Source organism: Scyliorhinus torazame, chromosome 22 (assembly GCF_047496885.1).
Source record: "Scyliorhinus torazame isolate Kashiwa2021f chromosome 22, sScyTor2.1, whole genome shotgun sequence".
Lineage (NCBI taxonomy): Eukaryota > Metazoa > Chordata > Chondrichthyes > Carcharhiniformes > Scyliorhinidae > Scyliorhinus > Scyliorhinus torazame.
In genome coordinates, this window is record NC_092728.1 from 44,200,414 (window position 1) to 44,213,957 (window position 13,544).

The following is a 13,544-nucleotide window of genomic DNA, read 5'->3' on the forward strand; positions in this document are numbered from 1 at the left end:
GATCGCCATCCTTCCATCACCACCCCCCGATCGCTAACCCCGATCACCATCACCTGATCACCATCCCCTGATCTTCACCCCTGATCTTCGCCCCCGATCACCATCCCCCCGATCACCACCCCCCGACCATCATCCCCCTGACCACCATCCCCCGATCGCCATCCCCTGATCACCATCCCCCGATCACCATTCCCCGATCTTCACCCCTGATCACCATCCCCCCGATCACCATCCCCCCGAATCACCACCACCTGATCACCACCCCCCGATCGCTAACCCCGATCACCATCACCATCACCTGATCACCATCCCCTGATCTTAACCCCTGATCTTCGCCCCCGATCACCATCCCCCCGATCACCACCCCCCGATCATCATCCCCCTGATCGCCATCCCCGATCACCACCGCCTGATCGCCATCCTTCCATCACCACCCCCCGATCGCTAACCCCGATCACCATCACCTGATCACCATCCCCTGATCTTCACCCCTGATCTTCGCCCCCGATCACCATCCCCCCGATCACCACCCCCCCGACCATCATCCCCCTGACCACCATCCCCCGATCGCCATCCCCTGATCACCATCCCCTGATCACCAACCCCGATCGCAACCCCCCATCCTCTGATCACCATCCCCGATCGCCGTCCCCCGATCGCCGTCCCCCGATCGCCGTCCCCCGATCGCCGTCGCCCGATCGCCGTCGCCCGATCGCCGTCGCCCGATCGCCGTCCCCCGATCGCCGTCCCCCGATCGCCGTCCCCCGATCGCCGTCCCCCGATCGCCGTCCCCCGATCGCCGTCCCCCGATCGCCGTCCCCCGATCGCCGTCCCCCGATCGCCGTCCCCCGATCGCCGTCCCCCGATCGCCGTCCCCCGATCGCCGTCCCCCGATCGCCGTCCCCCGATCGCCGCCCCCCGATCGCCACCCCCCGATCGCCATCCCCGATCACCATCCCCGATCACCATCCCCGATCCTCTGATCACGATCCCCGATCACCATCTCCTGATCACCATCCCCTGATCACCGTCCCTCGATCGCCATCCCCTGATCTCCATCCCCTGATCACCACCCCTGATCACAACCCCCCCATCCCCATCCTCTGATCACCATCCCCGATCACCATCCCCTGATCACCGTCGCCCGATCGCCAACCCCAACCACCGTCCCCCTATCGCCAACCCCAATCACCGTCCCTCGATCACCATCCCCCAATCACCGTCCCCCGATCACCGTCCCCCGATCACCGTCCCCCGATCGCAACCCCCCCATCCCCATACTCTGATCACCATCCCTGATCACCATCTCCTGATCACCATCCCCTGATCACCGTCCCCCAATTGCCAACCCCAATCACCGTCCCACGATCACCGTCCCCGATCACCGACCCCGATCACCGTCCCCCGATCACCGTCCCCCAATCACCGTCCCCCCGATCGCCACCCCCCCGATCACCATCCCCCGATCACCATCCCCTGATCACCGTCAACTGATCCCCACCCCCAATCGCAACCCCCCCATCCCCATACTCTGATCACCATCCCCGATCACCATCCCCTGATCACCGTCCCCCAATTGCCAACCCCGATCGCCGTCCCCCGATCGCCGTCCCCCGATCGCCGTCCCCCGATCGCCGTCCCCCGATCGCCGTCCCCCGATCGCCGTCCCCCGATCGCCGTCCCCCGATCGCCGTCCCCCGATCGCCGTCCCCCGATCGCCGTCCCCCGATCGCCGTCCCCCGATCGCCGTCCCCCGATCGCCGTCCCCCGATCGCCGTCCCCCGATCGCCGTCCCCCGATCGCCGTCCCCCGATCGCAGTCCCCCGATCGCAGTCCCCCGATCGCAGTCCCCCGATCGCAGTCCCCCGATCGCAGTACCCCGATCGCAGTCCCCCGATCGCCGTCCCCCGATCGCCGTCCCCCGATCGCCGTCCCCCGATCGCCGTCCCCCGATCGCCGCCCCCCGATCGCCACCCCCCGATCGCCATCCCCGATCACCATCTCCGATCGCAACCCCCCATCCTCTGATCACGATCCCTGATCACCATCTCCTGATCACCATCCCCTGATCACCGTCCCTCGATCGCCATCCCCTGATCTCCATCCCCTGATCACCACCCCTGATCACAACCCCCCCATCCCCATCCTCTGATCACCATCCCCGATCACCATCCCCTGATCACCGTCGCCCGATCGCCAACCCCAACCACCGTCCCCCTATCGCCAACCCCAATCACCGTCCCTCGATCACCATCCCCCAATCACCGTCCCCCGATCACCGTCCCCCGATCACCGTCCCCCGATCGCAACCCCCCCATCCCCATACTCTGATCACCATCCCTGATCACCATCTCCTGATCACCATCCCCTGATCACCGTCCCCCAATTGCCAACCCCAATCACCGTCCCACGATCACCGTCCCCGATCACCGACCCCGATCACCGTCCCCCGATCACCGTCCCCCAATCACCGTCCCCCCGATCGCCACCCCCCCGATCACCATCCCCCGATCACCATCCCCTGATCACCGTCAACTGATCCCCACCCCCAATCGCAACCCCCCCATCCCCATACTCTGATCACCATCCCCGATCACCATCACCTGATCACCGTCCCCCAATTGCCAACCCCAATCACCGTCCCCCGATCACCGTCCCCCAATCACCGTCCCCCAATCACCGTCCCCCAATCACCGTCCCCCAATCACCGTCCCCCCAATCACCGTCCCCCGATCACCGTCCCCCGATCACCGTCCCCCGATCGCTGTCCCCCGATCGCCATCCCCCGATCGCCATCCCCCGATCACCATCCCCTGATCACCAACCCCGATCGCAACCCCCCATCCTCTGATCACCATCCCCGATCACCATCTCCTGATCACCATCCCCTGATCACCGTCCCCCGATCGCCATCCCCTGATCACCATCCCCTGTTCACCACCCCTGATCACAACCCCCCCATCCCCATCCTCTGATCACCATCCCCGATCACCATCCCCTGATCACCGTCGCCCGATCGCCAACCCCAACCACCGTCCCCCTATCGCCAACCCCAATCACCGTCCCTCGATCACCATCCCCCAATCACCGTCCCCCAATCACCGTCCCCCGATCACCGTCCCCCGATCACCGTCACCCGATCACCGTCCCCCGATCACCGTCCCCCGATCACCGTCCCCCGATCACCGTTCCCTGATCACCAACCCCGATCACCGTCCCCCAATCACCGTCCCCCGATCACCGTCCCCCGATCACCGTCCCCCGATCACCGTCCCCCAATCACCGTCCCCCAATCACCGTCCCCCAATCACCGTCCCCCAATCACCACCCCTGATCACCGTCCCCCGATCACCGTCCCCCGATCACCACCCCTGATCACCACCCCTGATCACCATCCCCGATCGCCACCCCCCCGATCATCAACTCCCCCGATCAGCACCCCCCCCACGACCATCCCCGATCACCACCCCCCCGATCGTCAACTCCCCCGATCAGCACCCCCCCACGATCACCACCCCCGATCGGCAACTGCCGATCGGCACCCATACTCGTAAGCTCCCGATCGCCGCACTCCCCCGATCACCATCCCATGATCGCCGTCTGCCGATCACCACCCCCGATCACCGCACGCCCCCCCATCACCACCCCCTCCTAATCGCCACATCCTGATCCCCACTCCCTGGTCACCACCTCGTGATCACTACACATGATCACCAGACATAATCACAGCATGATATTACTCATTTAGAGCCTTATTGTAATCTGACTCTCGGTCACCGAGAGTTAATGGCCTGGAAGCTCTGCTTACCGATGTGCACAACTGTCATTTTTGGAAGTTGGCTGAGCACATGCTTCTTAGTTGCTTCCTCGCCCATGATCGCCTCTGTTTGCAGATATTCAGCCACTTTGATCACTTCTTTCTGGGCTCCAATTAATGGACCCCATGGCTTCCAAACTCTGCCCCATAAAGACAATGGTGAAGAGAAATATGGGTTTCCCACGACCAGGGCTTGAGATCTAGAGAATACCTGTGGATGGAAAAATCCTACTATAAACACTTTCATTGACATGAGCATTGACATTCAGTGAATGCGTGAAGAATGAATATCTCCTTTTTGATAAATATGATACATGCAGCTTCCATAAAGCAAAGAAATCCCGGCATTTCTAGGGTGCCAATCATAACCCATTCCTCCACTCTTCTCCAATCAGATCAGATCATAGAATCCCTACAGTGCAGGAGGCGGCCATATGGCCCAACGAGTCTACACCAACCCTCCGGAAGAGCCTAGCCCACTCCCCGCCCTATCCGCATAACCCTGCGCATTGATCATGGCCAATCCATTAACCTGCACATATTTGGACTGTGGGAGGGAATGGAGCATCAGGAGGAAACCTACGCAGGAATGGGGAGAACGTGAAAATGCCACACAGTCAGTCACCCAAGGCCAAAATTGAACCCTGGTCCCTGGCGCTGTGAGGCAGTACTGTTATGGATTATTTTATGTCCATTTGGCAAGATTGGTTTTGAGGTCACATTCGAAAGTACTGCACTGGAATGCCAGTCCAGGTTTTGTGTCCAGTCCCTGGAGCAGGGCTTTCTCACACAGAGGACAGAGTGCTACCACTCAGTCGTAGCTGGCACTGAAGTAAATAAAAACTGACATTGCCTTCATACCTCCATACAGTTGAACCAACATTTCCGTTCCTCTTCCTTGCCTTGGCTTTAAATTTCTTTATTCATCGGTTAACTTCACAATTTATTTCCAAGTATAAAACCCGAGCCACACTCAACTCTATCAGTCAACTTTATTTTTTTATTTTTTAAATAAATTTAGAGTATTTAATTAATTTTTTCCCATTAAGGGGAAATTTAATGTGACCAATCCACCTACTCTGCACATCCTTGGGTTGTTGGGGTGAAACCCACCCAAACACGGGGAGAATGTGCAAACTCCACACGGATGGTGACCAGGATCGAACCTGGGACCTCGGCGCCATGAGGCTGCAGGGCTAACCTACTGCGCCACCGTGCTGCCTCAGTCAATTGTATTTAGTGCTGTGTTGTTTCTTTCTCTCCACAGTCTTGTCGAGGACCAATCTGTCTGTTAACTTCATCATTTTCAGTTAATCAGAACGAGGCACTCATGGTTCTCCAAACAAAACGTCAGCAGCCTCATTCACGCCTCAGCAATGCCATTACAGGGTTAATGCCCGTGGTTAGTGTGGTAGCACAGCCCTTTAAGGGGTGATCCTTCGTGGGCCACATGATCTGCCTGGAGCCAATGGGGAGGGAGCACACAAACCTAAGCCTATCAGGTGCCAGGGCGCTGACCCGGGTAGTGGCAGATCTGCAGAGTAATTCCGGGAATCGAGGGAACTAGTCCTGTGTTGGAGTTGTGGTAATACAAAGTTCTTCCTTTGTTAATACATCACTGTTATGATTTAACATGTCGCATTACCTCGCGCTACAACATTGGAAACAAGAATAAATTATTCCAGTCGCAGGATGTCAGAACATTGTGAATTTCGTTCCTCTCTTAGTGATGTTACCTGACCTGTTGGTCTGCAAGATCAATGACAAAAGTATTAAGAAGTTGCTGGCAAAAAACAGGATATCCCTAGACAAAGTGGTTGAATTGGTTCAAGCGACTGAAAGCACTGAATAAAGAGTTTTTGAACTGCAAGGCGTGAGGCGTGAGGGAAGCGGAGGCCACTCGAAGTACCCAGAGTGAGGGTGCAGCGGAGCCTGAGAAAAGGAAGAGTGTCCGGGAGTCACTGGTTTCACAGACTTGTTAGCGTTGTGGGGAGACCATCCCCAAGACAGATGCAAACATAAGGTATTAATCTGGTTTATATATAATAGGAAAGGCCATTATCAAGCCAGGTGCAGAATTAGACAGAAGACTCCCCAATTCCCCCCCAAAAACATCGGCGACTCCAGTGACCAAGCTTAAGGAAGACCCGGAAGAGAAATCCGAAGACTATAAGATCAATACAGAGGAATTAAGCAAAACACCACCCTTTGAAATTGTCCTTATGGTTAATGGCCGCCCACTAAATATGGAAGTTGACACAGGTGTTCTGCCACAGTGATAGGTGAGCAAAGGTTTCGGTATCTGTAGGGAGCTCTGCAGCCTTTGAACCTCAGCAGCACATCGGTCACTTCAGCCATTACAGGGTTAATGCCCGTGGTTAGTGTGGTAGCACAGCCCTTTAAGGGGTGATCCTTCGCGGGCCACATGATCTGCCTGGAGCCAATGGGGAGGGAGCACACTGAGGAGGTCCTGAAGATATCGGCATGACATCAACACTAGGCCTTACCAACACCAGTCCACCCAGCTGCCCTTACACATAGTAAAAGGACAAAGACCAAGGTTCATGGGGTGGGATTGTAGCCATCTGGGATGGCCACGTCCCGATTACAAAATGGACACTTGCAAAGAATGCAGGGAATATTGGACAATACCGATGCTAAGCCAGACATCCCGGCGCCAGAGGAAACTAAAACAAAGCAAACCAACGGCTACCTAGGACACACCCAGCAACCAGGGAACCCACCCCTCTATTGGAGGAAAATCGATAAGGACAATTGGGAAACGGCCCAATTAATTGGGGCCAAGTTCAAGGCCCGCCCTAAAGCGCGCAAAGCCCTTTTGGGTATAAAAAGGATTCCCCAAGAGAGGATCTCTCTCTTGGCCTTGGCTCTCACTGAGGAGAGACCTGCCTAGCAGCTACACCAGACCAAGTAAGTTCCAAGTCAACGCACGCTACGAGATAGACGCTCCTAGTTGCTATCCTGTAAACAGCTCAACCCAGCAGCCTCAGAACCGAGCAACGGCCATTGTTCCTCTGACTGAGTGGGCACCCAAAGCTAAATATAAGCTTTTAGTAATAGTGATAGTTTAGGTTGTCGAGTTTTATGCATGAGTAGATTTGACTGTGTGTAAATAAATGAGCATTGCTTTTAAACTTACTAACTGGCGTATCGAGTCTTTGATCAGTATTCGGTTTTGAACCTTGTGGTGGTGTCGAAAGATACCTGGCGACTCTTGAGCAAACGTAATTAAACAGAGCCAAATTAAGAGACAACAGCAAGTTAGCAACAGGATTGCCTGAAGAAAATGGAGCTAAATTGGCTGGAGAGTTTCAGCATCATGGACAGGGTCTTCCAGCCTGTACTGGTCATGACACCACCCTTGGCCAAAACGCTCAGCATTTCCTAGTAGTTGAAACATCTGGAAGACCTGGGGATAATTACTTCAGTGCAGTTCTCGGAATAGGCAGTACCAATAGTCCCAGTGTTAAAGCCAGACCGCACAGTAAGGTATTGCGGTGATTACAAGATAACTGTGAACTGGGCTGCTGAAGTAGATAGATATTCTTAGGAACGAGGTCCTCTACGTCAAATTGACAGGAGGCCTCAAGTACTGGAAATTAGAACTAAGCCATATGTACCAGCAACTTGAATTGAAGGACGAATCAAGGATATTCGTCACCATAAATACAGACAAAGGCTTATTCCAATATACGAGGTTGCCCTTCAGTATTTCATCTGCCTGCGCTATATTTCAGCGCACAATGGAGAGCCTTTTACATGGAATCCCAAAGGCTGTCGTGTATCTGGGCGATTTCCTAATTACAGGGCCAATGCCAGAGCAGCAGAGAGTAAATTTGGAAGAAGTCCTCTGGAAATTTAAAGAAGTCGGAATATGCCTAAAACACGGGAAAGGCATGTTTCAGGTTGATGAGGTCATGTATTTAGGTTTCAGAGTGGATGATAAGGGATTACATTACATTGCACATCCCTTTGGACATTCTGTAACTTCATTGTAGTGTTAATGTAAGCCTACTTGTGATACTAATAAAGATTACTATAACGATTACTACATCCGCTCAATAAAATGGGTACCAGAGCCATAGACTGCATCGGAATTGAAGTCCTTTTTAGGGATGGTCGATTTTTACCCAATTTGTTTATGATTTTGGTGCCCCTTCACAAACTGATGAAGAAGCACCAACGTTGGGAGTGGGAAGGGTTCCAGAGGAAGTCTTTTGACCAGGTCAAGCAGGCCCTGCAACCATCGGCCTTACTTGTCCACTTTAACCCAGATAAGCCCATAGCACTCACATTCGATGCCTCGCCTTCTGTCATAGATGTGGTGCTTTTGGAACAAGATGAAAGATGATGTCGAGAGGTTTGTTGTCTTTGCATCCAGAACATTGTCGGATGCAGAAAGGAAGTATTCCCAGATAGACAAATAAAATCTAGCAGTTATTTACGCCTGAAAAAGTTCCATCAATGTGTTTACGGCCACCATTTTACCATCGTCACAGACCATAACCCGTTACTTGGCATACTCCGTGAAGATAAACTGGTTCTGCCAATAGCATCGGCCCGAGTGCAACAATGGCATTACTGTTGGCTGCGTACTCAACATACCTTTCAAAACAGACCAGGACACCGATTTCAAACACCAATGCTTCGAGCCCGCTGCCACTTCCACTTCCACAGATGATATCTGAACTTCCCACTCCACGGGAAGTGGAGTGTTCTGAAATCCTTGTTCTGAAAAATATTCCACTCGCAGCTAGATTGCACCCTTGGGAGTGGCCCGGGTGACTATGGATGAGGCTCCACATCGATTCTGTGGGCCCTTTTATAGGAATAGTGTTTTAATTGTGCTAGACGCACATTCAAAATGGTAAGGTGTCCAATTTATGCGTTCGGCGACTGCAGCAGCCACCGTCGACAAGCTACGCCAAACGTTTGCTATACATTGCATACCAGAAGTGATCATTTCAGATAATGGTATCACTTTTACAGTCGAGGAGTTTCAACTCTTCAACAAGTCCAATGGGATCCAGCACATATGTATGAACACCGCCCCCACCCCCCACACCATCCTGCTTAACATGGATTGGCTGAGAAAGCAGTTCAAACATTTAAAGCATCTATAAGAACATAATCCAATCAGCAACTGCTGCTCAGTGTAGCAAATACCTTGCTCTTGTACAATACAACCCCTCACATCACCACTGGGGTCACAGGGCGAGTTGTTAATGGGCAGACACCTCACAGAAAGGCCATCATGACTTTGCGAAGGCTGATAGGTCATTGAATCTAGGTCATTGAGGATCTGGTCTACATGTGAAACCTTGAAGGAAGACCAGCTTGTGTGCCCTGGACAGTCATCGCAAGAATGGGCCTAGTATACTATGTTGTCGATCTGCAGGACTGCGAAGGGGGAAAGCACGTGGAACACTTCAGAAGGCAAGAAACTGTTGTTCCCACAACTGGGCGTGTGGACCCAGTCATTTTTCCCAGCTACAAAATACTTGGTGCTAGAACTGAGGGGATTCGCGGGTGTCAACAGAAGGAGCCAAGGATGGTGCCAGCTCTTCCCTTTCTGCCGGCCTCTGATATGGACTCAGATGTTTCAGGTGTGGAGAAGCTGGTTACTGAGTTGAGGCACTTGCCTTGAGTCCAAAAGTGCCCTAGTCTTACCTTATGAACTTTATAGTCCGCTCCCTTTCTGCTAATTTTCTGTGTTAGTATATCATAGAATTTACAATGCAGAAGGAGGCCATTCGGCCCATCGAGTCTGCACCAGACTTTGGAAAGAGCACCCTACTTAAGCCCACACATCCACCCCATCCCCGTAACCTAGTAACCCCAGCTAACATTTTTGGACACTAAGGGCAATTTAGCACAGCCAATCCACCTAACCTGCACATCTTTGGACTGTGGGAGGAAACCAGATCACCCGGAGGAAACCCACGCACACACGGGGAGAACGTGCAGACTCAACACAGACTGCGACCCAAGCCTGGAATCAAACCTGGGACCCTGGAGCAGTGAAGCAACAGTGCTAACCACTGTGCTACCATGCCACCCATGGATATGGTTGTAAATAGTAAATAGGAGTTTTCATGTTTTTGTATAAAGGGATTGTAAGGGAACTTAAAGGGGGGGGGAAGAATGTGGTAATGTGGCCCCTTTAAGAGGTGATCCTTCGTGGGCTACGTGACCTGCCAAGAGTCCATCGGGACGAAGCGCGTGAACTTAAGCCTGTTGGATGCCAGGTCGCAGACTGGGGTAGCTGGGTACCCCAGAGTAAGTTTGGGAGTTGAGGGAACAAGACGGGAGTTAGAGTTGTGTTGTTTGGTAATATGAAGTTGTTAATAAATCACCGTTGTGATTTAACATTCCCTCGTCGCTTGACTCATACTACAACAATTAGGTTGGGGATAAAACGACATCTAGATACTTGCCTGTTTGAATGGAGGGATGAGGTATGGAGATCTGGCAACAACCGTGTTCGTGGATGTACAGTTGACAAGGTGACTCACAGTATCCATGAGTCCCAGCTTCTGTAGCCCACGCAGCTCCTGGTGGGACCCACCCATGTGTTCCAGCATAGCCATCGTTGAAACAGCCCCTAAGACACAAAGAGAAGGAGGAATCCTGGTGAACTGGGAATACATCAGAGGCCCGAATCTGATTAAATAACTAGTAGATTACTGTGCTTTAAAGCTGATAGGACACCGAGGGACATTCCCGTACTCATAAAACCATAGAATTCCTACAGTGCAGAAGAGGCCATTCGGCCCATCAGGTCTGCATCGACTCTCTGAAAGAGCACCCTACCTTAGCCCACTCCCCATCCTATCCCTGTAACCCCACCTAACCTACACGTCTTTGGACACCAAGGGGCAATTTAGCATGACCAATCCACTGAACCTGCACATCTTTGGACTGTAGGAGGCAATCTACGCAGACACGGAGGGAACATGCAAGCATCACACAGACAGTCACCAAAGCAGGAATCGAACCCTGGTCCCTGACGCTGTGAGGCAGCAGTGCTAACCACTGTGCTGCCCCTTCTGCAGAAAGTATATCTTTTACACACTCCTGAGAGGGCAGATGGAGCTTTGCTTGCGTGGCTGACTCCGGCAGTGCAGCACTCTCGGAGTCCTGCTGCTCTGCAGTGTCAGCCTGGATTATGGGTTCAAGTGTCTGGGGTGGGTCTTGAATCCAAGCCTTCTAACTCAGAGGTGACAGCTCAATCACTGAGCCACGACTGGCACCTAATTTCTCCTGGAAGTGTTTGTCTCCTTTTCACAGGAAGAGATTTGCTTCCCTGCAGAAAGTATCGGCAATGTTAAAGAAAGTAGTGACAGATTTAGGGTTCTTTGAGGCTACCATTGCAAATCTGCACTGTAGACTTGTGAATAGGTTGCAAATAGTTGAAATGTGGCTCTTCAAATGGTGTCTGAGAATCAAAAAACAGTAAAACGGAGATGTAAGAATACTGGTCTGAACTTTTTTATTCTTCTAGGCTGCTGCCCGGAGAAATCAATAAATACCTGATCTTACAGCTGATCCCAACTCCGCCTCGGCCTTGTTCTTAGCTTTATCTTCAATCTGATTTGCCGTAGTTTCAATCGCAAACAGGGATGGTGTAAGGGTGACACAAAATCTCTCTCCCAGCTTCTTATTCTTCAAATCCGGCAGGTTTGCAAAGGGAATCTTAGATGAGAGAACATTTCAATCAGATTGAGTAGGAAGGAAGGTCTGTGTATCCGTCTTGTGTGTGTTTTGGTAATGGGTGGTATGGTAAAGGAGGGGGTGTAGTGAATTAGTTCGTCGTTATTTTATCATAATTATTGCATGTCATATCTCTATTGTCTTTACATATAAACAGTTGTGTTTCACTTACAAATATGGTACCTGTAAGTCATTGGAACAATCAAGGGTCAAAGATCTCAGAAACCTTATATGAATTATTGGTTAATTCACTTGAGTTCGGACTCCAGGGCCTTTTGACTGCACACTAGCCCAGGGTGTCGTAACATCGCCCAGTCCCCTCTGATACTTCAAGCTCAGTCCCCTCTGACACGTCAACTCACCCAGTCCCCTGACATGTCAACCCCTCCAGTCCCCTCCGACACTTCAACTCGCCCAGCCTGTTCTAACCTCCACTCTTGAATGCTTGGTAGGTGCGATCTCAGGTCATGTGAAGCCCTGATTATGAACTGTTATTTGTTTATTAATTGTGTTTAACTGTACACAGGTAGTGGGAGTTTACTGATGTTTCATTCGAGTACAAATAAAGGCACTTATTTAAAATGTGGTCTGGTTGAGTTTGGAGGTGTATGCTTGTAGTGTTTCACTCTGCAAATAAATACAAGTCAAGTAAAGCTTGGCTCCAGTACCTTCGCCAATGGGTTTGCCAGATTTGAGCATGAAGCATGGGTACGGGGTTTAAAGTCAGCGCAATGGTCAATCTGGTTCGCTTACCTGGATGAGATGCTTGTCTGGGACAATCAAGAGGTTGCTGCCTTGCTGTAGCTCCTCCAGCAGCTCAGTCACGGGTCCAAAGAGCAGCAGGTACATTTGTTTCCAGTGTTCAATCTCCTTCTCATCTTCCGGCAGACTCCCTGCAGTCTCGGAATCCTTACATGACGAGCGGGGCATCTGCCGTCTCTGCAGCAGAAAGAAGCCAGAACAAAGGGGATGAGGGCCAATCACCCTCACATACAAAAGTCACTTTGAGAATTTTTAACTGTGTATATTTCAAAGTTGGAAAGAAAGTGTTACCATCACAATCCCATGTGGACATCCACCCCGCAATTCATCATTAGTATACTCATTTTCAGTTTAGTTCTCATCATTTTCCTAGGTTGTTTACACCTAGTCCACGAATGAGTCTCCCCACTCTGATTCTTCCAAGAACCCGCATTTTAAAAGAATTTGGAGAATGTCACCAATTTCCAATGAGCACCAATTTCTGATGAACACAAGCGAAAACCGTCCATATTGTAAACTAATCAAAGTGAATATCGCCACGGTGGTTAGCACTGCTGCCTCATGGTGCCGAGGTCCTGACCCTGGGTCACTGTCTGTGTGGAGTTTGCACATTCTCCCCGTGTCTGCGTGGGTCTCACCTTTACAACCCAAAAGATGTACAGGGTCGGTGGATTGGCCACACTAAATTGCCCCTTAATTGGGAAAAAAAATTTTTTTTAAAGAATATCCCCGCCAGTGTGTCATTCAATGAGATGGAGATGGGGGCAGAAGGTACTTAATGGCTGAATGAAAAACAGATTCAGTACATCAAGTAAAGTTGCTTCAAATGGCAAACGGAGTGTATTTGAACAGGGTCAAGACAAACTACAGGAAATGGAGCTTATTTCAAGAATATTTGCAAACTACAGCAAAGAGCCCCATGATGGAAACTATAACAAAGTCTCCCAATAAAAACAGGATTATTTTTCCAGTAAAATGCAGTGTGTAGAAGGTTTTGGATTAATTGGATTTGTTTATTGTCACGTGTACCAAGGTACAGTGAAAAGTATTTTTCTGCGAGCAGCTCAACAGATCATTAAATACATGAAAAGGTAATAAAAGAAAATACATAATAGGGCAACACAACATATACAATGTAACTACATAAGCACTGGCATCAGATGAAGCACACAGGGTGTAGTGTTAATGAGGTCAGTCCATAAGAGGGTCATTTAGGAGTCTGGTGACAGTG

At 51.3% G+C, this 13,544-nt stretch overlaps 1 protein-coding gene across 4 annotated transcripts in view; it reads right to left on the reverse strand.

The window, feature by feature from the left end:
* Positions 1–13,544, reverse strand: part of LOC140399050 (uncharacterized) — a 765,316-nt gene that overhangs the window by 611,999 nt on the left and 139,773 nt on the right. For all 4 annotated transcript variants that reach the window (XM_072488134.1, XM_072488132.1, XM_072488133.1 and 1 more), the window contains exons 10-13: positions 12,305–12,490; positions 11,371–11,533; positions 10,276–10,442; positions 3,809–4,028 (exon numbers count right to left, since the gene is read on the reverse strand). In XM_072488134.1, the coding sequence (XP_072344235.1) occupies positions 3,809–4,028; positions 10,276–10,442; positions 11,371–11,533; positions 12,305–12,490 (736 nt within the window). The remainder of the gene's footprint in view (positions 1–3,808; positions 4,029–10,275; positions 10,443–11,370; positions 11,534–12,304; positions 12,491–13,544) is intronic.